This window comes from Typha latifolia, chromosome 10, assembly GCF_019914945.1.
Source record: "Typha latifolia isolate L0001 chromosome 10, TyphaL0001v2, whole genome shotgun sequence".
NCBI classification, from domain to species: Eukaryota; Viridiplantae; Streptophyta; class Magnoliopsida; order Poales; family Typhaceae; genus Typha; species Typha latifolia.
In genome coordinates, this window is record NC_133095.1 from 2,944,108 (window position 1) to 2,969,289 (window position 25,182).

Genomic DNA, 25,182 nt, shown 5'->3' on the forward strand with positions numbered 1-25,182 from the left:
TAAGCATAAAGATAACATCATAGACCTATTTGTTGTACTATATATCTCATTATCTCTCTAGTAAAGCATTATAGTCTTTAATGTTGATGTCTTTATGGAAGTCGATTCTACTATCCGGAACACTCATCAAAGTTAAGAAAAATTTCACCTGTCTTAGAGAAGCAAATATTTTCAGTAAAATTAGTAAGAGAACAAAATAAAATATGATATCATCTATTTGTTCTTTTATCCATATGTAAGGTGATATCTCATATTTCAACTTCTTTTTTTCAATATGACAATCCAAAACTGTTATTCTATAGATGTGTTACATTTGATATCCCTCGAGTCATTTCATCTGGACCTTTGTCCACTCACATTCAGAATGATGTGCAGTATCCCATCCTTAGCTCATCAATGCATTGGAGGTAATGAAGATGCATTATTTAGCACTAATTTCTTCACCTGAAGGAGTTAATTTTGGATATATTAGTTTTCATAGTTTCAAGTTTCTAGACAAAGGTTTTACATTGGAAAGATACAAGCTGCAATCCTCCTCCTTTACGCCAGCTAAAAAAAATGATAATATAGAAAGCAGAAAAGATAAGTTATATCAAATCATTGGTGAAATATAAATTTGTAGTACTAGAATTATTTCAATTTCAAAACATGTACAGAATACAAACTAATGTGAAGAGTCAGATAATCAAACTTCTTGAATGCAAAATAAATGTTCAAGGAGCACCTCATCATTTAGAAATGGGAAAAAAATGAACCAAGAATCCACATTGCAGAGAGATTGATAAGGTCCAACCAATTTAGATCTCATGACAGATTAGATAACCATTCCATAATCTTTTGGTCCAGCATGCATCCGCAAGGCTTCTCAAGTAGCCATGAATCTCCACAATTGGAACACTCGACGAACTCGCCCAACTCAACTCTTGAGTCCCAAAGGAACACCTTCAGACGCGAACTCTTCTCAAGGACTACATCAGTGATTGATGAACTCTGATATCCTGAAATGTCAAGGTGCTCAAGCTCCTTCAACTGATCCAAGAAAGTGATAATTGCCTGTGCTGTGAAGTTGGTATTAGTTATCTCGAGCTTCTGCAAGCGTGGGAGAGAATTGGAGATAATAGACGCCATCTCATCATCCAAATATCCAGTAAACACCTTCAACTCAGTGAAGTTGGCGCAGCACTGATTAACATGCAGAAGCACTTCGTAGCTAATAAGATTTTCATCTACTGCCATGCCCTTGAGAAAATGTAATTTGGAAACAGCTTCACAAAACTTATCCGCAGATAAATGTGGATCTGGAAGACTGAAGTAAAGCAATTTTGGGCACCTGAAAGTTCCACAATTTTTTTTTTATCTTGTAACAAACTGAGGAATTCAATCGCATTTCCAACTAAAGAAATTTGCAAACGAGTAGAAGATGTTCCTCAAATCAGAAGATATGCTCCACAAAAGAATGACCAAATGTCCTAATCCTAAGAAAATTTTGACAAAATTCGAACTGCATTCTTCAAAATTCTAGAAACTGCATTCATAACTAAGAGAGTCAAAAATTCCAAAATGACACCACTAGAACCCAAAAAAATCCGACTTTTTTTCCGCTAAAACAATCTCATCAGCAACCAAACAACAACACCCAATTCGAAGAAACAATCACCTCTCGGCGACCAAGAGGAGGTCGTCCTCATCGGCGAAGGAAGGGAAGTAGATGGAATCCAGCAGACCGTGGGTACGAGAAAGGACGAACTCGAGGAACCCGGGGAAGCCGTCGAGGCCTCGGAGGCCGAGGTGGTACGAGATGGCGTCCCAATTGCTGAAATCGAGATTTCTCCAGCACGCCGGGTCCATGGCGGCGCCGCGCCACGACGAGCACACGAAAGGTACGGCGGCGACCAGATCCGCCACCCCGACCCTGGCCAAGATCGCGACAAGGAGGTCGCGGTTGAGATCCTCCCACCTCCCCGCTCCGCCCTGAGTGGAAGAAGACATCCGTGTAGGTTTGAGAATAGGAGGGTTGGGTCGGAGTCGGAGAGTAAGGTTTGGGTCTCGGCTTTATTAATACTCTTTGGTTCAAGTTCGTCAAAATTTATTATATAAATATCACATAACTAATAAGATATTTATATTCTCTCCGACGTAATCTTTGTTAATCCTCTCTCTCGCTCTTATTCTTCCAACATTTTTCTCTCCCAATAGCAATTACTCTATGACCCTTCAAACTTTAAGAATAACTTTTTTATTATGAAATATAATTATTTCAGCTAAATATTATAATAGCTCTAATCTAGAATATAAATATTATTTACTAGAATTATATCTATACCACATAATAATTTACTTACTAATTTATCTTTAATATTTATTCAATCAATTTACTTTATATCAAATCAAAAAATATTTATCGTAATTTTATAAAAAATATTTTTTTTCTTTACTTATATTACATCAAAAATAATTATTACAATTTTATTTTAAAATATTAATAAACATAAGAATACTTATATGCTTAGAATAAATACCTTGTTTTAGAAATAACAAATAAAAATATATATTTTAGAATTGACATATTCCTAAAGTAAACAAGGTCTTAGGTACTCTGCTAATTTCTCTTCTTTTTATAAAATCTTTAAAAACGGAGTGTGATACATAAAATAGATAAAATATAAGGTGTGATTTGTAAAAATCTTTTATTTTTATTTAATTTATATTAATTATTCATTCGATGTTAATTAGTTATTGAAAGTAAAAGTTTGAGCAGCTAATTTCTTTAAGATTATGCACTCATTGATATAATTATTATCCAAATACAATTAGTACAATTGGTAATTAAATATACTTAGAAGCATTTACATGTATATAAATATATATATCTATAAATTATATATTATTAATAGATTAATAATTATAGTTTTATTAATTCTAATCAAATTTATGTATATTTCTATTTCTAACGTCTAAAGTAGATTCTCTTGACTTTCTTACGCTAATTATTATCGATTTAGGTAAATCACATGGACAATATTTAATTAATTCACTTTATTAATTAAGAGAATCTGCTTAATATAATTTACTAATGATAATTTGTATTAATTATTCGACATGTTCAATTAATATAGATATCCCTAAATCAACTACTCATTTGCTAAAATTAATTTAACCAAATTGTAATTGACCACACCAAATTCCAATTAGAGCTAATTCCCGATTATCTCTAACGGTACTTTGAGACCACAGTCTAATTTATTTAAAAAAATATAATAATTAATATAGTTGAACACTAATATTCACTAAAGATAATTAAGTAAAGCTCATGTCGGACAAGATTAACTAAATAAAAGATTTAAATAAATTAATAATAATAAATTTATTTAAGCTAGCTCAAAGTCCATAGCAAAATGGGTTGAGCAGCCATCAACCCAAGCACGACAAACCCACTAAGATAGGCCTAGAAGGTCCCAATCCACTAAGAAAATCAAATAGGTTGGGCCACAACACAACCTATAACAATATAGGCTGGGCCACACCATGGGCTAGGATGCACCGAGCTTAAACCCAACATGAGTTGAGCTGACAACAGCCCAACCTAACTAGCAACCTAGGTTGAGCTGCATCCCAACCCAAACTCGAAATGGGCTAGGCAACCCAACTCAATAACACCCTTATCTTGGGTTGGGCTGCACTCAGCCCAAGCCAACTTGAGTTAGGGCTCAACCCAACCCAAACCCTAAGGTTGGGGCGTAGCACACCAAGGGAGGGTTCGACCCATCCCAATTCCGTTTCCTCAACCTAGCCTAGCTGAGGAGTAAGGGAAATGGGCAGTCGACGAGCACTACTGCCGACACCCTATAGGTTGAGGAAGACACCCACTATGCTTGATTAGCCGACGAAGTAGGTAGCAGCCACCCAACAATGCAACCAAATGCCCCCCAACGGGGAAGGAAAGCTGCCAGCTATCTTAGCCATCAATAGCCTCGATTGACCCTACCGGCACTCTCTCCTTGACTAGCAGAAGCTATACGACCAAGGTTGCTGACCAAAGCAAAGGGCTGCTTGGTGGCTCCGACCATGAGGGCACCAAAGGATGCCATTGAAGGCATCCACGCGAGGAGGGGAAGCTCACAGGATTGGCAGCGAGGCACGAGGCCGTCGGCGATCGGATCACAACAAGACCGAGAGAAGGAAGACTCCCTCGCTCCTTTTCTTCTTCTCCTTCCCTTCTTTTTATTTTTCTTCCTTCTCCTCGCCTACCGTTATGCCCTTTTGGGGTTCACACTAATCACATGCGTGCTCTTTTTTTCTATGAATGTTATAGGAGTACAATTAAATTGTCGAATTACGAAGTCTATCCCTCCAATTTTCATGAAGTTCTCAAAAGAGTCATCCGTGTCAACTTCCCACCAAAAGGAAGGTGGAGGTTCTCATCAGATCGAAAATTTGGAGGAGATAGTTTTATCGGTTCGATAAAACGATATTCAATATATTCATTTATCATATAGATGAGAAGCGAGCAAATTTGTTCTAAAATTTCTCTATTAAAATTTAAAGGTAACTCGATTTATATATTACTAAATCTGATAAAACATAACAGCAATCAAAATCGTGACCCAGACTTTATCTTTTATCTTTTATCAGGGAGACACTCCCTCTCCATCTGCCCAGCATTCATGTGGATTAATGCACGAGAGGCGAGATTACATCCATAAACCTCAAGGAGGTAAACGAAAGAATGTAATAGACCATTTAACCATTTACTATTCTAAAAAATAAAAAAACCATTTACTTATGCGACTTGATTAACATAGCAGACCATGTGGAGAAATTCACACGTGGGTTTTGAATAGTTGAAATTCAATTCAAAATTCAAAATTCAAAATTATATTATTTTAACTATAAAATTATTTAAAGAGGAGAAGCGATCTATTCTAATTATACTTAAATTTGACTGTAATATTATATCTAATAATCTTACATAATATATATATATATATATATATTAATCTGATTTTAAAGATTTTATAATTCGATCCTTATTTTCTCTATAATTTGTATGACATCCTACTCACTTCAATAATTTTCTATATAATTTTCATAACATCTGAATTTAATAGAGTATTTTCTGAAAATATTTAGTAAAAAGTAGGCCTCGAATTGTAAATAAAAAAAATAGATGAAAAGGGTGGGTGCAAAATGAATATTTTACCTTAATTTCCTTTTTGATTTAAATTTATGCTCTATTTAAAATTAAAAATATTCATAAAAGCTATCCCATATTTCCATACGTTTGGGTAAGAACGTACGAATTGTAAATTACAAAAATGGAGGGTGTAAATTAGAAAGAGATAAAAAGACGGGATGTTAAATGAAAACTTTCCTGCATTTAACTTTAAAATATCAACCAGTTTCCTTCCGATTTGACTTGTTTCACTATTTCCAAATTGAGCCGTACATCTGACGAGCATATTTAATAAGGAAATAAAGGTCTCAAATTATAAATATTAAAATGACAGGATGCTAACCACAAAAATGTAAACACCTACTACCAATATAATAAAATTATTTAGTTTATATTTTAAATAGTACTGTGATGAGCTCCTCAAATTATTAACCGAACTAAACAATTAAGTTAAATCACCAACCATTAAATAATTCGATGTCTATGGGCTTAATCCCGTCTTAGTACCGGTGGTCAAATTTTAAGATGCATTCAGTGCCCCTACGGCCTTTACCCTAAATGGACAAAATATCTACCATTCAAAAATGCGAGATCCAAACTAAGGACCGTGATCTTGTGGATCGCGACAGGTCGCAGACTCAGAGATCTCGTACTACGCTCTGTCTCCTACTTAACCAATTGGAGTTAAATATTTACTTTTTTAAAATTAATTTATTGAAGCATTATTGAAGACTGACGAGTTGATAATGACGCACAGAAACAGAGGGGATTTAATTAATAACACCGACTGGGTCCAAGCAAGATGCCTGCACGTTTTAATCAAGAAAAAAATGTCTGCAAGTGACAATTATATTTTTGGGATAATTGAGATAATTAATCTTCCATGCTAAGATGAGTATGATGCATTGCAAGTATCCTCGGTAGTAATTTGTTTTATTGAAATACAGTAATTTGTCTTAAATTATACATTAGATTCTCGGGTAAATACATGCAATTATATTTCAAACATTTTTATTTTTATACTCAAAATTAATATTGCAGAAATTGATCAAAGGTTCGTGGATGTATCGATTGTATGACATATGTCATTAGTTTATAATTGTGGGTTTTGCGTGCAAGTTGGATCAAAGGTGTATAAAATGCTATAGCATGTAGAATGCTAATGAGTCTGACCCGTCCTGTGGAGTGAGATAACAATTTTGAAAATTATGTATCTATATGGCAATAATAAAAAGTGAACAATTAATTAGATAATAAGAACGGTTTAAAACTATCAGTGATGCTACTGAATCCTTTATTATTTGACCATCTATATATGTAATTATATTAAAAAAAATTATTATTTTATTTCTTATATAAAAATTTTTATAACTAAGGATGAATTATGCAAGACAATGGTCACTCCTATCTATGGATTGATTTTTATCTATTGCTCACTTTTTAATTTTAATTTTTGATATCTCGAACAAAACCAAACATACTTGTCCCATATTATATTATTTTTTCTGTATATAATATAGGCACGTGAACTCCGTACACTATGTGAATTTTTGAATATTTATAATATAAATTATATTTTGGAGGTATAATATAATCTGTGAGATGTTTTATTTTAGAAAAGTTTAAATTTTTAGCAACAAATATACTTGTCACTAAAAAATTTTTAATGACAAATGATATTTGCTACTTTAAGTTCTTTACTCTTAAAAATCAGTAATAGTAACAATTATGATCATCACTTTAAACTCTACCTATAATAGTAAATATATTTATCGCTATAAATTATAATTTTACTGAATATTTATTTTTCGCTAAGATTTATGGAGAGTATTTGCCATTACAAATCAATCTCTTGCTGCTAAATATTTTAGCCCCCAAAAAAATATATTTTCTAGTAGTAATATATTGTAATGGTACGTCTGCACCTGTATATTATTGTCATATAGCAAAGAGTGAGGTGGCAATGTTTTGAATAATCAAAAGATCAGATCAACTAGGAAAAAAAAAGGGTAAAGAATCACAAGTGTATATATAAGATAAGACAAGGAGCAGAACATTACAAGCTCGTGTCTATATCAACATGTATGCCATAAGTGATAAGGGGGAAGTATCTTCATCTCCACCTCTCTTTCTCCTGCCAAACAAAATGCTCATCAGTAAGCCTTCCCTTTCTATTCACAAGTTATTTATCGTGAAGCGAAGTGCACGAGAACCACACCCTCTTCAACTGCCTCTATTGTATGGAAGCTCTCATGATGACAAGGTTAGCAAATTATTAACAACTTTGTTTACAAACACTAAGCATGCATACATATATATATATATATATATATAACACTTCATCTTGGTGCACAATGTAGATGCCTTGCAAAATTTTGAACAAACGGAACACAAGGTGTAGCTTGCAAAAGGTTACGCGCAGATTAGCAAATTACCATCCGAGCATTTGGAATCATGAACTCATCCAATCGATGCGGAGCCCTTTTATCGTGAGATTCTTACTGCTTAAGTTTTTAGAGCATTCGTTGAGTTTAAATGCTATATATTTACTTTGATACGGTAGGAGGAGAGATTCACGGAGTATCTGGACGAACTCAAGTTTGAGGCTAAGTCACTGCTTAAGGCGTGTGATGGGCTCTCAGCTCAACTCCAACACATCAACTTGATGCAACGGCTTGGAGTGGCATGCCATTTTGAGCAAGAGATCAATGATGTATTCGGTAATGCCTATGCCAATGGTTTCGAGCATTTCGATGATTTAGGCGATAGCGCCCTTTGTTTTCGACTCCTAAGACAGCATGGTTACTATGTGTCCACTGGTAAGAGACTCAAAATATTGCAATACATCTCTAAAGGCTTGATCGATTCCAGACTTCAATTAACTGCATCCCTGCATGGAACTCAGATATTTTTGACAGGTTTAGAGACGAGAATGGATTTAGAAGCTGCTATGCCGATGATATTAGAGGGCTACTTAGCTTATACGAAGCCTCGTACATAGAAGTAGACGAAGGAGAAGTACTGAAGGAAGCTAGAGAATTCAGCTTTAGGCATCTCAATCAATTGCCATTGGATGCTGACTTCAGTCTTGTGGAGCAAGTAAGACATGCAATGGAGGTTCCTTTGCATTGGAGGAGGCCAAGGCTGGAACACAAGTACTTCATACATAGCTACCAAAGGGAGGAAGGATGCAATCCACTCCTTGTAGAGCTAGCAAAGCTAGACTACAACATTATCCAGTCACTGCATCTAGAGGAGATGAAAACACTCTCGTGGTATCATTAGTATTAGTAGATAATTACATTAACTTACCTCTCAAGTTTCTAGATCGATCGAGTTGCTAAGTCTTTGCCATGCTACAATATATAGGTGGTGGGAAGAACTCGGCAAAAAGCTAAAATATTCTAGGGATCGTTTACTTGAGAATTACTTGTGGACGGTGGGGATTGCCTCGGAGCCTCAATTCTCCAAGTGCAGGATCATACTCACCAAGATTATTTCCATCCTCTCGGTGGTCGATGATATATACGACACTTATGCTACACTCGACGAAGCTCAACTCTTCACACAGTCTCTCAAAAGGTGATCTTATATACTACATATATATCGAACTTTATCAAGATATGACCTATGTTTTGTCTTTATTGTTATTATTTAAGGTAAGTAACGTAAGATATAGCCCTTATTTTTACTAAAATATTGAAAAACCTCCAAGTTAACCTAAACCACATTAGCCTAACATAACAGAAATATTCTACTTTCCTCCTCTAGTTTGCATCCTGAGGCAAAGGATGGGCTTCCAGATTACATGAAGTGGTATTTCCTGGCAGTGAACGAACTCATCAACGAAGCTTCAATTGAAATTGAAATGGATCATGGCTGGGATGCTAAATCCCTCATCAAGAAAGAGGTATATATCTATATATGTATATATGCATGTATATATGTATGTATATATCTATATATCAAAATTGTCGCTACTTTTTTTTTTAAAACTTTTTTCAAGATATATATGTAAATAACTAAAAACTTTTACAAGAAATAAGATTTTCTTATAGATAGTATGCCATTGTGTAACAATAGAGAGCTTTAAATTTATACAAGGATATATTAATCTCCTTGTAATCTAAGTTTAGTTTTTAGTTAGATTTAATGGGCGAATTGATATTTAAAAAAATGTCAATAATTTTCATGATAATTTAAAGAATGCAACTAGTTGTGTCATTGAGCCTAGCACTAATTAAGCTTGAATTAAAATTAATTTTAAATCTAATTATAATATTAAGTTTGAATTGAAATAATTTTAATTTAAGTGAAATTCGAACGAATTTCAATCTTGAGCTTAAATTGGCAGATAAGATATAAACGATTTTTAAGCCTAAATTGAATATGAGTTTAGACTTAAATCAAGCTTGATATAAGGCATGATTATGAAGATAATATTATAAATCTTTAGATATTGATCTAAATTTCCTATTAATCTTATGTATTATTTATTATATAATATTTAAATATTATATTATTATTTTTTAGTCTTATTATGATTTTGTTCTACAAATCAAACTTGAATTAGCTTATTTTTAAGCCAAGCTCAATCGAGCTTTAGCTCTACCGGGGTGGATAAATGTAACAGCAATAATGATAATTAATATTTTTTTCCAAAATGCAAAGTGGGAGAGATTATGTGAAGCATTCTTAGTTGAAGCTGAATGGTACAACAAGGGATACAAACCCAGTCTTCAGGAGTACCTCAACAATGCATGGATCACAGTGGGAGGCCCCATTGTTATGGCTCATGCTTATTTTCTATTGGGAAACAAACCAGTTGGAGATGATAGGAATAGCTTGCAAGATGAATCTGGAATCATATATTGGTCCTCACTCCTCGTTCGTCTGGCTAATGATCTGGCAACTTCTAAGGTGATGATTTCTCTTTTAGCCCTTCGTATGTAATTGAATTCATCATCATGATTTTTTCCTTTTCTTTTCACAAATTTTCCTTTTTCCTGTAAAAAATAGACATAAAAGAAAATATTGAAATTGCCCTTCCCCATATCTCATTCTTTGAACTTAAAACAAACTGTAGTTTTTCTTTTTTCCCTCCTTTTCTACTATCTTGAAGTAATAGGAAAGAGTGGTATACATATAAAATTTATGATTGTTGGTGTTGGAAGGCGGAGAAGAGGAGAGGAGACGTTTCCAAATCAGTGGACTGTCATCAGAATGAAACGGGTGGGACGGAGGAGGCGTCCATGGAGTTTATAAAGGGGTTGATGAGCTACTCTTGGACACAGTTGAACAAGGAGAAGTTATTAAGTGGTCATCTCCCACAGAGTTTCACAAGCATGGCGGTGAACATGGCAAGAGCTGCTCATTGCATCTACCAACACGGCGACGGCGTCGGCACTTCTACTGGCATTACCAAGAACAAAATCACCTCTATGTTCTTCGAATACATCCCCATGGAATAATAATAATAATAATAATAATCATAAGAGTAAATTATAGTTTTGATCCCTTGGTTTATAGCTATATTGACTTTAATGATTAAGTACTTTTATCTTCTGTGGTTATAATTAAGTCGGACTGTTAATTTTTTCATCATAAAATAAAGATATTTTTATTGGTGCTAATAAATTACAAAGTGATAAAACTACTCCTACAATATTTCAGAGCAGATTATTTTTTTTGTGCGGATGAAAAAAAATTCCACTATTATTTTATTCTGGTAATTAACACTTGAATTGAAGTTTGGTAGGCTCGATCAGGCCAGCCAAGCTAGTTGTAACAATTAATTACTATTAGAATATGGAATGAGGATAAATATCCTTCATGGGTTCAGGACTGTAAATAACATCTTTTTATCCGAGTGCCTCCAAGATTCGTTCATTATAATTAGCAGATTTAGTCGCACTAATGATGAGAAATCTATGCCCAATTTGTTCTCGATTTGGTTAGACAGAGATTTTTAACTTACCTCTATCTATTTTAAACTTAACCATTTAATTTATTAAGTATTTAGACTAACTTATAATTATTAATTAACTATTAACGAAAAATATAATAGCGCTTAATTACCTTGCACAAAAGTACACTCCGATTTGACGATATAAAGGATATTTTAGTTATTTAGGCTTTTAATCGAAAATATTAGAGTCAATAACAGTATTGATAATAATTGTTATTTGTACTATTACTTTTGGATACAAAGCCTGACCATTGCAACTCAATCGGATCTCTAAGTGATTAAGTGCTTCAGTTTAAAGAATGGTGCTGGTAAGAGATCCAAAACTTTCTACGTACAACGAACGATAAACAAAGGGACGTGTTTGAAAACGGCAGATACGTAAGATTAACTTAATTTCTAATCTTCGTTATGTGTAAATTTCTTCAACCACAAGAACGGAGCAATGAGAAATTTTCTTGGTTTGCATCTGATCCTTGTTCTATTATTCTTGCGTCCTCCTCCATAATTCAATACATCACATAATTAATCATGTCCTCGTACTTAGGACATATTAGACCTCTTTCCTTTCCAGATCTACCATGCGTTCCAGATGCTCCAAGCCCAACCTCTTCCAATGCACAGCCCATGTACAGTTCGGTGTCAAGCTATTATAAATCAATTACTAATGCCTCCTACTTTAGACTAAGTTCTCCTTCGTTCAACTAGAATCATGGGGTTCCTGACTTGGTGGAGGGGAAAGAAAACCTCACATTCAAACAGTAACAATCAACAGGTCACACAAGAGCTACAAGGCATACCCAAAGACAAGGCATTCTTCGAGTTCGGTTCGACGACCGGTGCGCGAGCAGCTCTCGTCGGGTGCTGCCCGGTTGCCGGAGAGCTTGAGCCTTGCAAGTGGGAGATTATCCGGCCAGCCGAGTCCAATGCCCCGCAATTCAGAATTCTATTCTAATTGTCGGTGTATAGCTATCATAAAAGGCTTCTACTTCCTTAGCACACTCTGTTGGTGTTTGCTCTTAGATGGATTCTCAAACGTTTGCTTTGTTCTAAGAAGTTGATCTCTGAGATGACCTTAGTGGCATTAAGCTTTTTACCAGACCTATCAGTTCTCCATGTATCAAATGTATGGTCCGGTATAATAAAACTTTACTAGAAATCAAACAAATAGTTCATCTCTTGAGCACAAATAAAAAAATGAAGAGAAATTTAGACGATACCATAAGCTTATTCTTTCAACTATCCTAGCTTTGCAAGGATGTCATCAAGGGCTGTTTTGGTAGCTGCGTAAGACTTCTCGGCCTCCGCGGTGCTCTTTATCTTGGCGGCGTGGTCGAGCTGATCACCAATAAGCACATAAAAACAGGGTGTGAAATGATAAAAATCCCCAAAACTTAGAATAAGTCGACAAAGTAGGGTGCGAAATGAGAATTTCTCTAGGGATTTACCTGGTCGATAGTGGCGAAGAGCTTCCCGGAAAGTTCCTTGAGGGACTTCTTCTCCTCCTTCGGCTTTGCGGATATGACGGTGTTAAGATCGTAACGGAGATAAGATGCCTTGAGGCGAAGGTCGTTTTGCACGTACGGCCATGCCTTTTTATCAATTAAGCCCTTGAGGTTTACGATATCCTTGGCGGACTCCTTGGCTCGCGCTGCGGCCTCGGACGGAGCCAATGGTTGGAGGTAGAATCGCTGCTTCAGAGGAAGTACGAGATCTCTTGCTTGGTCGGAGTTTAAAGTACCAGCTGTTCAAGACGTGGATTATTATTATTATTATTTTCAATTTACACCTGCTGTTTTAATTATTTTTTTTACATAATTACCGCTGAATTTTTTAACAATACTATAATTACTACTACATTCTTTAAAATATCATATATAACAGCAACTAAATTTTTTAAAACCATTTCAAAGTTATCATTATGTTTAATTTTTTTAACTAAATATTTATAAAATATTTCTAACAAATAGTAGTTAAGGTGAGCAAATTCTTATAAATAACTAAAATAAAGCGTGAAATATTTATCACTGATTTTCCTATTTTTGTACTGTGATATCCTTAGAAGTAATTTACGCAATTGATATAAGGACAAAATAAAGTTTGGTTAATCTAATTTTTGTCGTAACTTTGATTAATTAGATTTAATCGTACTTCAATAATTTTAATGACAATCATAATATTTTAAAGGATGCAGCGGGTATTTTGAAAGTTTTCGGTGAAAATTATGTAAAAAGTCGGTTCACTATTTCCGAATCATAACCTGCATTTCTAATAAAACTAGGGGAAATTTGAGAAGACTTGGCTAATTGTGCCTCGATCCTGGTGAATTCGTACCAATCGTAAGCGAAACTACGAAAGCTTAGCACTAAGTCAAGTATTTCCTAAATAATCCCATCATTAATCGATCAACTAAAAAGATTTAAAAGAAGGGGGAGCTGGGTTTCAGACTACTCACGAAGTCCACCGGAGGGAAGCGGAGGTGGCCCAACCTTAATTGACCTCGCCTCCGCAAGCACGGCCTCGACAAACGCTCCGCCAGCTAGGCCACCGGCCACGAGGCCCACCAGGGCTCGCCGGCCAACTGCCGCGTCATCTTTTCCGGCCCGGGCTTGGATCCTGAGCCCAACCCTGCCCAACTTGGCCCGGCTGCTCCCCTGCCTGGCTAACCGGCTCGAGCCGCCGAGTTGGCGGCTCCCCTCTAGTACAGCCTGAGATGCGCCGCGTAAGCCAGCCATGGAAGCCACAGCTTGTGCCATCTCTCCCTCGAGATCTCAATTCCACCGATGGCTTTTTTCTGTGATCGGGGAGGAATAATAATGTTGGATGGATACCTTATCTGCCTCTCCCTGATTTGGATAGGTTTCTAACCAGGGGATGGTGGACGCGTGGCACTGTTTCCGCTTTTGGCGCAGTGGGTAAGTGGGTTGCCACTGTGCTGTTGAGTAGTTGACACGTTTCTGATGTTTTCTCGTTTATCGTGGTCCTACGAGGGCAATGCAAGTTTGGGATGAATTGAATTTTCCGATATATCGCTATATATTAAAATAAAATGTCATGAAATTATAAGTATGGCTATAAGGATGTCTACTGTTCTTCAATTTATATCTTTATTTAAATAGACTATATTATTATAAATATAAATTCAGATGTCAAGATGGATAAAATTTATTAGAAAAAAATATGAATGAAAAGAAAATTCTTAATTCATATTCAACAAAATTTAAATACTAAATTAGAAAACTCTATTTTCACCCCTAAATTCAAGGGTCAAATTGTCCAATGATAATTAAGAGTAAACAGTAAATTATAAAATTTTCAGACAAACCTTACAAATATAGGTGCTATCTCAGTTTGTTTAGTAGTACCATAAGTACGTTATGTTACTACTAAAAATTACTAAATATGGGTTCAGAATACCTTACTAAAGATGTCAACTTTCACGTTGCATGTATAGGCATATATATGTTACTACTAAATATGGATCTATAAAACGTTACTAAAGATATTAACTTTCACGTTGCATGCATAGGCATATATACGTTACTACTAAACAAATTACTAAGTATGGGTCTAGGAAACGTTACTAAAGTTACCAACATTCACGTTGCATGCAGAGACACATATACGTTACTACTAAACAAATTACTAAATATGGGTCCAGAAACCGTTACTGAAAGATGTCAACTTTCAGGTTGCATGCATAGACATATATACGTTACTACTAAACAAATTACTACGAGTCTAGAAAAAGTTACTAAAGATATCAACATTCACGTTGCATATAGAGGCATGTATACGTTACTACTAAACAAATTACTAAATATGAGTCCAGAAACCGTTACTAGAGATGTCAACTTTCACGTTGCATGCATAGACATATATATACGTTACTACTAAACAAATTATTAAGCACGGGGTCCAGAAAACCTTACTAAAAATATCAATTTTCACGTTGCAATTATAGGCATATATACGTTACTACTAAACAAATTATTAAGTATGGATCCAGAAAACAGAAACCGTTAGTAAAGATGTCAACTTTCACGTTGCATAGGCATGTATACGTTACTACTAAAGAAACAACTGGAAATTTTGCAGAAACGCAATTCAAGAACTTCTGCAAGTACTTAAACACACAAAGCAAGCAGCATAGACAGTCTGCCATACCACAACATTGTAAAGTTTAAGTTCTTAGTACTTAAAACACAACCACCACTACTACCAGTTTATTATTAGGGAAGTTCCTAGGAGTTCCATGACTTCCTCATAGTTCTGGAGTAAGCGACAAGCAAGCAGCCTATACACCAAACCTGCGGGCTTGTTGCCGACCTCCGCCGATGTACTCAGTTAATCCGCACCGCCACGTTAGGGGAGGCTCGAAAGAAGGCTCGGATCCTCTTGCGAATGAGAGAACGCATCGCCACATCAGCCCATGAAGCACACTTGATGATGAGATGCTCCAGATCAACAGAGCTCCTTAGCAAGTACATGACAAGCATCATCTCATCTTCCATTGTTCCAAACTTCTTCAGCTCAATTTTCTTCAGACGGTTGGGGATCACTCTGTTCCTCATGATGTCTGGGGTTTCGGGGTAGTAATAGATCCTCTCTTCGTTGTAGTAAATTCCTGGCGCAGAACACTGATGAAGGAATTCAGGTGAGGAATAAGAAGACTGACACTGGTTTAAATGGTAGCTAGCTGATAATAGAATTAGTAGCTCGTGCTTAAGTGTGAGAAATTATTACTTACATCCAGACTTGTGATGCTGAGGAATTGTAGGCCCCGCGCGGCGTTGATTATCTTGACTAAGATATATGCGTGGCCTCTGTTAGGGCACATGCTCACGGATAATGACTTCAAGTTCATGAAGGGAGGAAGAGTGATGATGTTTGATATTGTTGTCAAGTACTTGATACACACAAATATGATAATTATGGCAAAGTTAGCAAATCTATATAATGAAATCAGCTTCCAACAAATTGAGCTATTACCGAAGAAAAGGATAGCCATATGTTATAGATTTATGTAGATTGTAAGTTTGACATGGAAAAGAAGTTCTTAAATAGGTACCTTACCTCAATGCACCATTCACTCAGAAATAGGTCAGTGACATTGCGAAGAGCCCACAGAATCCGATTCATATTCTTACCAAGGACACATGCAAATCCATCCCTCCTATACTCCAGGTATCTACCACCTTGTTCTTCAATATCTAACCTAGCCTCCTTTATTGCTGATAGGATGCTCAAGCTGTACTTGCCGAGCACAAAGTTCATGCCTTTGTATCTGAACTCTGTAAGGTTTGCGGCTGACAAGACAAGCGCGGCCTGATGGAAGAAACGGCAGTTGATGAAGCTCAAGTAGGTGAGACTGGATTGGTTTATGAGGATATCGACATCCCTCGGTCCGTTAATGAGACACTCTTTCAAGACAAAGTTCATCAAGTTCGGGCATCCGTCGAGCAATCTCTGGAAGATACTGGCGCCATGAAACACAACCTCCTCAAGCCACAACTTCTTTAGGTTTGGAAGGCAAATATTAGCAGGCATTCTCACACACATCTCATGCATTCTGAGTTTTAGACACACCAAGGTATCACATGTGAAGACCGAAAACGGCAGCGCTACCGGAAAGCTGATGTCGATTTCTAGATTCATAATTCGGTTTCTTGTCAAGTAGTCGATCCACATAACGGCCCTTCTGCTGCTTGAATCATAGTAATGGTGAGCGATCCTCATTGACTGAATGCCAGGTCCAGTATGGAAATAAATTACGCGCTCGATGAAATCTTCGAAGTTCTTTCTCTTGTTCTTGATGCGAGGAAAATCAACGTATGCTAGGTCCCAGTTCGGCATTGAACTCCAGATGTTCCTCCATGCCTTTGATAAAACTCCAGTCATGACAGCGTCCCTCAGAGGAAGTAGGGATACTATGTAGCATAGAATAACATTCGGCAAATCATTGATTGTAGTAGCCCTTCTTGTTTCGCCATCATTGTTCGCCAGCCGGCTTCTTTTACTTGCGACAACGAATTCCATTGGTTATGCACCTGCAGCAAAGTTCCTAACGTATTATTGTCATGCAGTACTTAGTAGTATTTTCACAATGCCAACAAAAAGGAGGATGTGAGATATTTTGCAGGTTTACTTCAAAGTGATGCTTGTGGTAAAACTATATATATATAAAGCAGAAATTTTCATGTTTCTAGATATATTGCATCTATGCATTTCTTGTATCAGAAGATGATAAGGTGACAATAATTATCTCTTATTGCTTCATCCTTCAAAAGATTTGGTAGTAAAAGAATATGCACACGCGTAAACATATACAGTAGCACTTGAAAAACACATACAGAACTAGAAGATCAGGGATATATTTATGCAAGAAAAAGTTTTGGAGTGCTACTACTAATGCTACAAATAGAAAAGTAGAGTATTGTGGAACATCTACCTTTGATTGTATAAGTTTGATGCAGGTGTAATGCGGGACATTGTTGTGATAATAAATACCATGATCTCATAGGTTCGAGCCATGGTAGCAGCCTATATATATAGCAATAGAAGGAATGCATCTCTCTCTCTCTCTCTCTCTCTCTCTCTCTCTCTCTGATACAAGAAAGTAAGCTTCAAGGAAAATTAAATAATTTTGAATCCATTTGTTCAAGATGAATATTGGTAAATACTAGTATGTTGATTTTCTGGGATGCCAAATCAACAACAGCTTTTATGATTAGACAAAATATGCAAATTAAGTTGCAAAAACCTCAAATTTCATTGATAAATAGCCTCCACGAGCCTATAATATTTTATATAAGATAAATTAGGACTCACATAATTTGATAAAAATGACAAATTTTCTAAATTAGGAAAGTAATTTGATAAAAAATGGCAAAATTTCTCAAAATAGAAAGTTCGGATGAAGACTCGCGAAATCCTACTTAACTTGTCTCAAGACAAATGGAATTAACTCCGAGCTCTACAAAGAACGACATAAAACAAAACTTTCCTAAAATAATGAAAGTACAATCTTGAAAATCTAAATATGCAATCTGGAAAATTTTGCCAATAAAGGTTTGATAGTTTTTGTTCCCCTTTCAAAGGTCCCATGAACTTATCAAGTTTTACTATATTTTGAATCGGAGGCACCGACTATTACTCATTTTCTAATCAAACTTGAATTTCAATACCAACTCGATCATCAATTCACAGTCCTTCTCCGACACGAGCATTGTCATCATCGTCATCTCTCTCGCACAGATACTTTATTAAGAATTCACAAAATGTAGATAAAAAATTAAGATGATGTAGCTCTCACTTATTCCATGACCTTATCAAGTTTTGCTAGATTTTGAATCAGAGGCACTTACTATTACCCATTTTCTAATCAAACTTAAATTTCAATACCAACTCGATCATCAAACTTAAATTTCACTTATTCCATGTCCTTCTCAAACACGAACATTGTCATCATTTGTCATCTCTCTCACACACTTTATTAATAATTCGTGAAATGATAGATAAACAATTAAGATATTGTAGCTCTCACTTATTCCTATACTTGCATATTATCACCTTCCAAATGTCATTTAAAGATTCATGGAAAGACATTTTCTTGCTTGGTTTTCTTTGCTCGACATCATTTAACTGATTCAGTCGACAGAATGATTCTTAAGAAATATTAGAGCTATAAAAAGTAGTAGTATTTTTCTTAATGAGAAGCTAACCAACTAGCTAACTGGATGGATGACCTCGGTTGATCACAAAAAATTTCCTCTCTTTAGATCGACATTATGCTCCCTAATCAGTTAGCCTTTCTGTATAGGGATGCCCTAGATATCTGATAGGATAGCTTAAGTAATTTGTGTCCCTTTTGAGGTAATAGTAGGACTTTTTCTATGTAGAGTTGTCAATCTAGCTCATCTATTTGCTAATGGATAATCCAATTATAAATTTCGTCAGGGATGGTCTCTCTCAAGGAAACAAAATGGAATTTCATTATATAAATGAGATTTGAGCTTGAAATATAAACGGCTAGAACATGAGGCTTAGCTTCTTCATGTTTGTTTCATCATAATTTTGACTCATTAATCCTCGAATCATATATTTTATCGCTACATATTCACGAAATACTCTCTCTATATTATTTTTATCTGTACTTAATGTTATCCATGATTGTTTTTCTACTAGTGCACTATTCCCATCGAGAAAGAATTCAAGTCGCGTTGGACTCTTTCCATTTCTTTTGGCGAAATATATGGAAAGAAGGAAATTGATAAATTTTCGAGAAGTCAGTCAAAACGACCATAGGACTTTGGTGAATTCTAATTTACAATTAAGAATTTTAGATATTATTTTACCCCTTAAAATATTCTCTACCTTTTTATTGTTTTTCTTCCTTTTGTGTGATAACTCTTCATCTTAATATATACCAATGGGCATTTCTCGTTTCTCAAAAGAATATATTGCTTTCAAATATGTATACAATTGATTTGTCATATGTTCTTCGGCAACAAATTTGAGAACTCAACGAATTCGAGAGCTATAAACAAGCAAATCCCAAAGTCGAAAGAGCTAGTCTAAGTGATCTTGCAAACTTCAGAGCTCTTCGACGGCCCAAATGAGCCCAAGAGGAGCTTGTCATTCTTAGCTCGACCTTTGATTCTATTTGAGGTCAAGCTTGTGAATCTTAGTATTGAGTAGAGTATCGTAGTCTTCTTGCTCATGTTCAACAAGTCAATAGCCTTACCTGTGAGTAGCTCGAGAACCTGCACACAAAATAGATTGATTAGGTTTTCAAGAGAGAAAACCCTAATCTCCATAATTGACTTCCATGGTAAGAGAACCACTTGGTAGCATATATTAGAAAATATAATATAGTAAGTTATAGCGCTCTTGTGTTCAAACAAAAGCGGGGTATACTAAGTTCGAGTTGGACTTGGCTTTTATGGAGTGAGATCAAGGGACCATCAAGTCTTCAAAAGGGGGGCTCGATTGCAGTGGGCCTCTGCCTCTGTCTTTCTCTCTCTCTCTCTCTCTCTCTCTGAGATTTGGAGGCAGTGAAGAGCCTCTTTCTCTTTCTCTTCCTCTTCCCAGGTATCCTTTGATGACTTCTTGACGGTGATCTCTCTATAATTCTATATTCCTCTTCTTCCCGGTATGTTTCTCCCTTTGTTTTTCTAATAATATAAGTGGGCTCGACCAGCTTTTCTCAAAAAAAGAAAAGAAAAACTCTTAGACAAATCCAATCATTTAGGTCCTCAAAGCAGCAATTTTTTCCGTCTCTGGAAAGATGTTTCATCAAGAACTTAGAATTTGATTTCATTAGTCCTTAGTGATTATCATTGGATATTAGTTGCCTGCAAGTATATATAGTACACACATTTGCATTTTTGGGGATTAGGCTGATTTAATTTTCCAGCTATTAAGGTTTCTAGTTATGGGTTTTCCTATTAATACTTCAACAAGCCAAAGATGAAAGTAATTTAGACTATTATTTCTTGGTAGCGAAATTAATTTTCTCCTTTCTAGCTCTCACGCCCTTAATTGTTAGTGCTCTTTTTTTTTTATCTATGTTTGTCCTGAATCAATAGATTATAGAAAGTTTAGCTCTTCATCAGCAAACATATGAAAATAGAGTTATTGATGCATTCCCATCCATATCAGCCGGTGGCTAATCTCTTCCCACGTTGTTGCATAAGTTAATGTAATAATTTTTCAGGCTTGGCTGCATCAATTGGTATGAAATCTCTTCATACTGCAATCAAGCTTAACATTATTGTTTTGAGTAAGGTTTTTGTTGCAAATTACCTAGTCATTCGGTTATCCAACTTCAAGCTATGAAAATTTTCAGCGGAAAGGTAGAGGACAAAGTTGATGTAGGATAAGATTTTACCTAGCCTCTTATAGATTTTTATAGTGGTTTGTTATTAGAATACACTTTCTTAGTATTTTTATAAATGGAAAATCGATTAACAAAATGTTAAGAAATTTTACCCCCAATATGATCTGATAATTGTGGGACTAGTAAATAGGGTTGATTTCATTTCTCTACCTTAAGGAGGAATTAGATTAACTTAATATGGATGTAATTTACATGCATTATGAATTAACTAGATGCTTTTTCCCCCCTCTTTTTATGTTATCCATTCTTGTTCTCGATTAATTTCTATAAAATCAATTAAAAATAAATATATTAATGTCCTATATTTAGAACATAGAAAAGAATAATTCACAACAATGTAGGAAAACAAAACTAACTATGTTAGAGTAACAAAAGAGGCACCACCAAATACCAACAACGAATGACCTATATATGGAAATATAATCTCAGTTAGAATTATTCACTCTAAAATCCAACAATCATTGACTAACTAAGCATGAGAAAATAGCAAATAAATAACAAAATATTGAAAAGAGAAAAAAAAATTTCTTCAGGTATATTACTCATATTACTCTAAAATGTTCACTTCTATATAAGACATTATGCACAATTGAAGCAGAAAAAATGAATTACAATTATCAACTGTAGGTCTACTCAAAATATCACTCTAAACATTCTTCATCTTTTTCCATTGTTGTAAAGGTAAAGGCAACAGAACACTCCTACGAGTTACGACATAAAACATAGACCAAAGCCAAGAAAACCACAACGTGTATCCATGCACATCAGAACATGGAAACGACGAAGCAAAACCTACATAAGCACACCAGATATAATAAGAACAATACGGAAACACCAAAGCCAGGAAACACCAAGGCAAAGAAAGCTGCCGTATGTATACGTGAACACAAGATCAAGATCAAGAGGGAAACACGGACCTGAGAGCCTTCTCTTCCTAAGAAGAAGCGCGTTCCCAGTCTGATCTCCCCCGGTTCGTCTGCCCTAAAGACGAGAGAGAGAGAGAGAGAGAGAGAGAGAGAGAGAGAGAGAGAGATAAGCGATGAGCTTGGAAAGGATGAGTGAGGAGAGTAATTAATAGAGGGAAAAAGAAGGAGAGGGGGGTGTTACAACTTACAAATTGTGGTGACACCTAACGATGACTACAAAGTTTGGTTACCAGGTGTTGTTTCCTCAAACCCAGATTTAGAAGGCACATAGCCGAACGTGCATGCACCTCACATACACTCATTTATGGCACTCGATTCCGCGAATATTAAAGCAACGTTTTTTTGGCAGTGAATTTGCCTGCGAATTTTGTTCGGGCCGGCGCTAGATTCCAGAGCGGGCTCGAAACCCAACCCCAGACGTTACAGTGGCAGTAGATTGGGCAACGTGGCAGGTAACTATTGGCTGACATTTTTTTTGGCGACTCGAGTCTTCGAGAGGTGGGCCCCGCTTTCCCCAGATAGTTCGTAACTTCCCCGCACGGTTTATTCCTGTAACAATATCTTGGATACCTGACCAGCCTTTTGCCACGTCATCGCCCGCTAACTAGGAGAGCCGCAAGATTATCACTGGATGCGTCCTGTAAGTGGTTTATATCGGGCTGCGGAGTTAGATCCAAGAAAAAGACGACCTATTGTTGGATCCTTCTTGCGCGAGTTCGAGACCCGAACGCTTTTACGTCCCCTCTCCTTCCTCTCTGACCGCTTCCTCCCCTCCCACAGCGATCTAGGGTTCCGGCGAGGGGCCGAGATGGGCTCCCATGAGAACTCCGAATGGGTCTTGGATTGCCCCCTGATCGACGACGCGGCCGTTGCTGCTGGCGAACTCGCGGCGTCGGGGAGCGGGCTCTACTGGAATCCACAGGGAATCAATGGCTCCTCCATTCCCGGGTACGACCAGCTCTGAAAATTGGTGCTTCAAGATTCTTTGATTTATGCGATTGAGTAGATTAGGGCTTTCCTGCTCGAAATTATACTTCTATTAGAGATCTAACCTTGAAACAATTCTTTTCCATATAATTATGAAACGTTCTGCAGTGGGGGCAGGGGGTCTAATTGGCTTATTTCTGAGTGATTCATCCTTAGAATTTAACGATCTGTTTTGTTTAAGGTTTTTTTTACGGGATTAGTTCATGAATAAAGTGATTCGTGCTTTATTTTCATACATTATGTGCATCAGATGGAGGTTAGAGATATGGAAACTTTTATTCTTTAACTTAGCGATCATTGATGTTTGTGAGACGAGGAGCTGTGTTTATACGACAGATGTCATGTAAGCAATGTCGTTCTATCTGTTCCACAATTCACATTATTCGTTAACTTGTTGGAGAAGGTAGGCCGTTTATTCACTCCTTTATCATATATTTGTGTTTTAACATGAAGCGGCCTAGCTGGCCTAACTCCTTTCTATCCCTTTGTGTTTAGAATTCCTTCTCTAAATAAGAAGTACAGATTTTGATAGGATAAGTATGATTAATGATTAACAAAAATACAACATAGTTCATATTAGTACTTCTTTAACTTTTTCAATAGGAATATGATGAGGGGCATTTCCCAATGAGAGAGGCGATCCGGTGCATTAAAACAAACTTTAATCACTAGCCAATTGCCTAGGCACCAATTCCATCAGGCAGTGAGTTTCTTTTATGCATTCTGTTGCAGGATTAAAATGTCCAATGCAATTTAAAAGTTCAAAGTAATAATTTCTTGTAGGAAATTTTATCTTCAGCATGTTGTTCATTTCTTTCAGTAATTCTTTTGGAGTTCTCAGCTTTTTGAATCATGTTTGCCTTTTCTCATCAGTGTTGATATCAATGGTTCTTTTGTGGGTTCTGATTGCACTGAAGAATCTGGTGCCAATAAACGGTTTGACTCTATTTATTACGAGATCAATATGTACAAAAACAGATATTTTCTTGCCTAGTTTGTTTGTTCAATTGTTGACCATTTCTAAGTTGCAGTGCTAGATCGGAAAACAAGCAGCCTACCTCCAAGGCTTGCAGGGAGAAAATGAGAAGGGATAAGCTGAATGATAGGTATATTCACCGCCATTAAATCCCTTTTCACTGCCATTAAATTCCTTTTGCTACCCATGATGAGTTAGCTCATATAGTTATCGTTGTTTCTCATATTGTGATTTGTTGACCTCTGAATTAAGGTTCTTGGAGTTGGGATCCATTTTGGACCCAGCAAAGCCCTTGAAGATGGACAAAGCAGCTATCTTAGTTGATGCTGTCCGCATGGTGACTGAATTACGTAATGAATCACAAAAGTTGCAGGATTCAAATGAGAGCCTCCAAGACAAAATCAAAGAGTTGAAGGTCTTAATTCCCTTCTTTATTTTCCTGTTTGCATGTCTAATTTGATTTGAAATTATATTATTTGGTTCAGTGAGCAAATTTTGATTTCTAATTGATGTAACAAGTGAATTGCTTATGTTCCAACTTCCACGTGGTGATAGTTAGAAAATTGTGGTACTACCTTTCTATGATTATTCCTTATTCCTTTCAGATGCATGATAAGCCTGAGAGTTTGAATACGTGTTCTCATTGTTACGCAGGCTGAGAAGAGCGAGCTTCGCGACGAGAAGCAGAGGTTGAAGGCAGAGAAAGAGAGTCTGGAACAACAAATAAAGATCCTAAGTGCTCGACCAAGCTTTGTGTCGCACCCTCCTGTCATACCGGCCACTTTTGCTGCTCAAGGGCAAGCGACAGGACACAAGCTGGCTGTGCCTGTCCTTGGCTACCCTGGGTTCCCCATGTGGCAGTTCATGCCACAGGCAGATGTTGATACCTCTCAAGATGCCGAATCATGCCCTCCAGTTGCCTAAGATCATTGCTCATTGCTCATTGCATTTTAATGATTTCATATGTTAGTTTGTCTCAACGAATTTACTTTTCTTATATTTCTAGTTTAGCTTATGTGTAGCAAAAGTTTAAATTGTAGCCCCTTTCTCACTTGGTCACCTCGGATGACCTAGAGGTACACTGGGGATGCATTATTATGAATAAATCTAGCTTTCGTTGGTCTCCTGCGAAAAGAAGTTTATGTTTGATGTTGTGCCAACGTGAAGTGCCTTAGCATCTCTATGTATATGGTCTAACATTTTAGATCAACATTTGTATCCATATTAAACATTTTTACTTGTTAAGCTTTTACA

General features: G+C 36.2%; 5 protein-coding genes across 6 annotated transcripts; 2 read left to right on the plus strand and 3 right to left on the minus strand.

Moving 5' to 3' along the window:
• Window positions 1-604: 604 nt before the first annotated feature.
• Window positions 605-2,037, minus strand: LOC140796309 (F-box/LRR-repeat protein At3g48880-like). Its single transcript, XM_073149285.1, has 2 exons — window positions 1,658-2,037; window positions 605-1,330 (listed from the first exon to the last, which is right to left on the minus strand). Exons 1-2 carry the CDS (start codon window positions 1,987-1,989, stop codon window positions 805-807), a joined length of 858 nt encoding a protein of 285 aa, XP_073005386.1. The 5' UTR covers window positions 1,990-2,037; the 3' UTR covers window positions 605-804.
• A 5,278-nt stretch (window positions 2,038-7,315) lies between these two features.
• On the plus strand, window positions 7,316-10,746 carry LOC140796305 (trans-ocimene synthase, chloroplastic-like). Its single transcript, XM_073149281.1, has 8 exons — window positions 7,316-7,436; window positions 7,534-7,662; window positions 7,737-7,992; window positions 8,079-8,448; window positions 8,543-8,755; window positions 8,945-9,083; window positions 9,845-10,093; window positions 10,348-10,746. The coding sequence occupies exons 1-8, from the start codon at window positions 7,320-7,322 to the stop codon at window positions 10,642-10,644; spliced, it is 1,770 nt and encodes a 589-aa protein (XP_073005382.1). The 5' UTR covers window positions 7,316-7,319; the 3' UTR covers window positions 10,645-10,746.
• Window positions 10,747-12,267: 1,521 nt separating this feature from the next.
• LOC140796313 (oxygen-evolving enhancer protein 3-2, chloroplastic-like) lies at window positions 12,268-13,969 on the minus strand. The gene is made up of 3 exons (XM_073149290.1): window positions 13,594-13,969; window positions 12,587-12,882; window positions 12,268-12,476 (listed from the first exon to the last, which is right to left on the minus strand). The coding sequence occupies exons 1-3, from the start codon at window positions 13,892-13,894 to the stop codon at window positions 12,378-12,380; spliced, it is 696 nt and encodes a 231-aa protein (XP_073005391.1). The 5' UTR covers window positions 13,895-13,969; the 3' UTR covers window positions 12,268-12,377.
• Window positions 13,970-15,481: 1,512 nt separating this feature from the next.
• On the minus strand, window positions 15,482-17,177 carry LOC140796448 (F-box/LRR-repeat protein At3g26922-like). Its single transcript, XM_073149485.1, has 3 exons — window positions 16,215-17,177; window positions 15,889-16,047; window positions 15,482-15,778 (listed from the first exon to the last, which is right to left on the minus strand). The coding sequence occupies exons 1-3, from the start codon at window positions 17,175-17,177 to the stop codon at window positions 15,482-15,484; spliced, it is 1,419 nt and encodes a 472-aa protein (XP_073005586.1).
• A 5,458-nt stretch (window positions 17,178-22,635) lies between these two features.
• LOC140796311 (transcription factor ILR3-like) lies at window positions 22,636-25,065 on the plus strand. 2 transcript variants are annotated; one of them, XM_073149288.1, is made up of 5 exons: window positions 22,637-22,913; window positions 23,826-23,888; window positions 23,984-24,058; window positions 24,181-24,343; window positions 24,583-25,065. In XM_073149288.1, exons 1-5 carry the CDS (start codon window positions 22,774-22,776, stop codon window positions 24,850-24,852), a joined length of 711 nt encoding a protein of 236 aa, XP_073005389.1. In that variant the 5' UTR covers window positions 22,637-22,773; the 3' UTR covers window positions 24,853-25,065. The 2 variants fall into 2 exon arrangements, with proteins under 2 accessions (XP_073005390.1, XP_073005389.1); XM_073149289.1 differs by lacking the exon at window positions 23,826-23,888 and having other exon boundaries at window positions 22,636-22,913.
• Window positions 25,066-25,182: the final 117 nt, after the last annotated feature.

Excerpts from the sequence above, each read along its gene's own strand:
- LOC140796309 (XM_073149285.1), bottom strand. The coding sequence starts at position 1,989 with ATGTCTTCTTCCACTCAGGGCGGAGCGGGGAGGTGGGAGGATCTCAAC. Across the intron at positions 1,331-1,657 it reads CTCCTCTTGGTCGCCGAGAG|GTGCCCAAAATTGCTTTACT; the intron begins GTGATTGTTTCT and ends TGGAACTTTCAG.
- LOC140796305 (XM_073149281.1), top strand. The coding sequence starts at position 7,320 with ATGCTCATCAGTAAGCCTTCCCTTTCTATTCACAAGTTATTTATCGTG. Across the intron at positions 7,663-7,736 it reads CGATGCGGAGCCCTTTTATC|GAGGAGAGATTCACGGAGTA; the intron begins GTGAGATTCTTA and ends TTGATACGGTAG. Across the intron at positions 8,756-8,944 it reads TTCACACAGTCTCTCAAAAG|TTTGCATCCTGAGGCAAAGG; the intron begins GTGATCTTATAT and ends TTCCTCCTCTAG.
- LOC140796313 (XM_073149290.1), bottom strand. The coding sequence starts at position 13,894 with ATGGCACAAGCTGTGGCTTCCATGGCTGGCTTACGCGGCGCATCTCAG. Across the intron at positions 12,883-13,593 it reads GCTTCCCTCCGGTGGACTTC|CTGGTACTTTAAACTCCGAC; the intron begins GTGAGTAGTCTG and ends CGTCTTGAACAG. Across the intron at positions 12,477-12,586 it reads TCTTCGCCACTATCGACCAG|CTCGACCACGCCGCCAAGAT; the intron begins GTAAATCCCTAG and ends ATTGGTGATCAG.
- LOC140796448 (XM_073149485.1), bottom strand. The coding sequence starts at position 17,177 with ATGGAATTCGTTGTCGCAAGTAAAAGAAGCCGGCTGGCGAACAATGAT. Across the intron at positions 16,048-16,214 it reads TGAGTGAATGGTGCATTGAG|TACTTGACAACAATATCAAA; the intron begins GTAAGGTACCTA and ends GTGTGTATCAAG. Across the intron at positions 15,779-15,888 it reads TCAGCATCACAAGTCTGGAT|TGTTCTGCGCCAGGAATTTA; the intron begins GTAAGTAATAAT and ends TTCCTTCATCAG.
- LOC140796311 (XM_073149288.1), top strand. The coding sequence starts at position 22,774 with ATGGGCTCCCATGAGAACTCCGAATGGGTCTTGGATTGCCCCCTGATC. Across the intron at positions 24,059-24,180 it reads AGGGATAAGCTGAATGATAG|GTTCTTGGAGTTGGGATCCA; the intron begins GTATATTCACCG and ends CTCTGAATTAAG. Across the intron at positions 24,344-24,582 it reads ACAAAATCAAAGAGTTGAAG|GCTGAGAAGAGCGAGCTTCG; the intron begins GTCTTAATTCCC and ends ATTGTTACGCAG.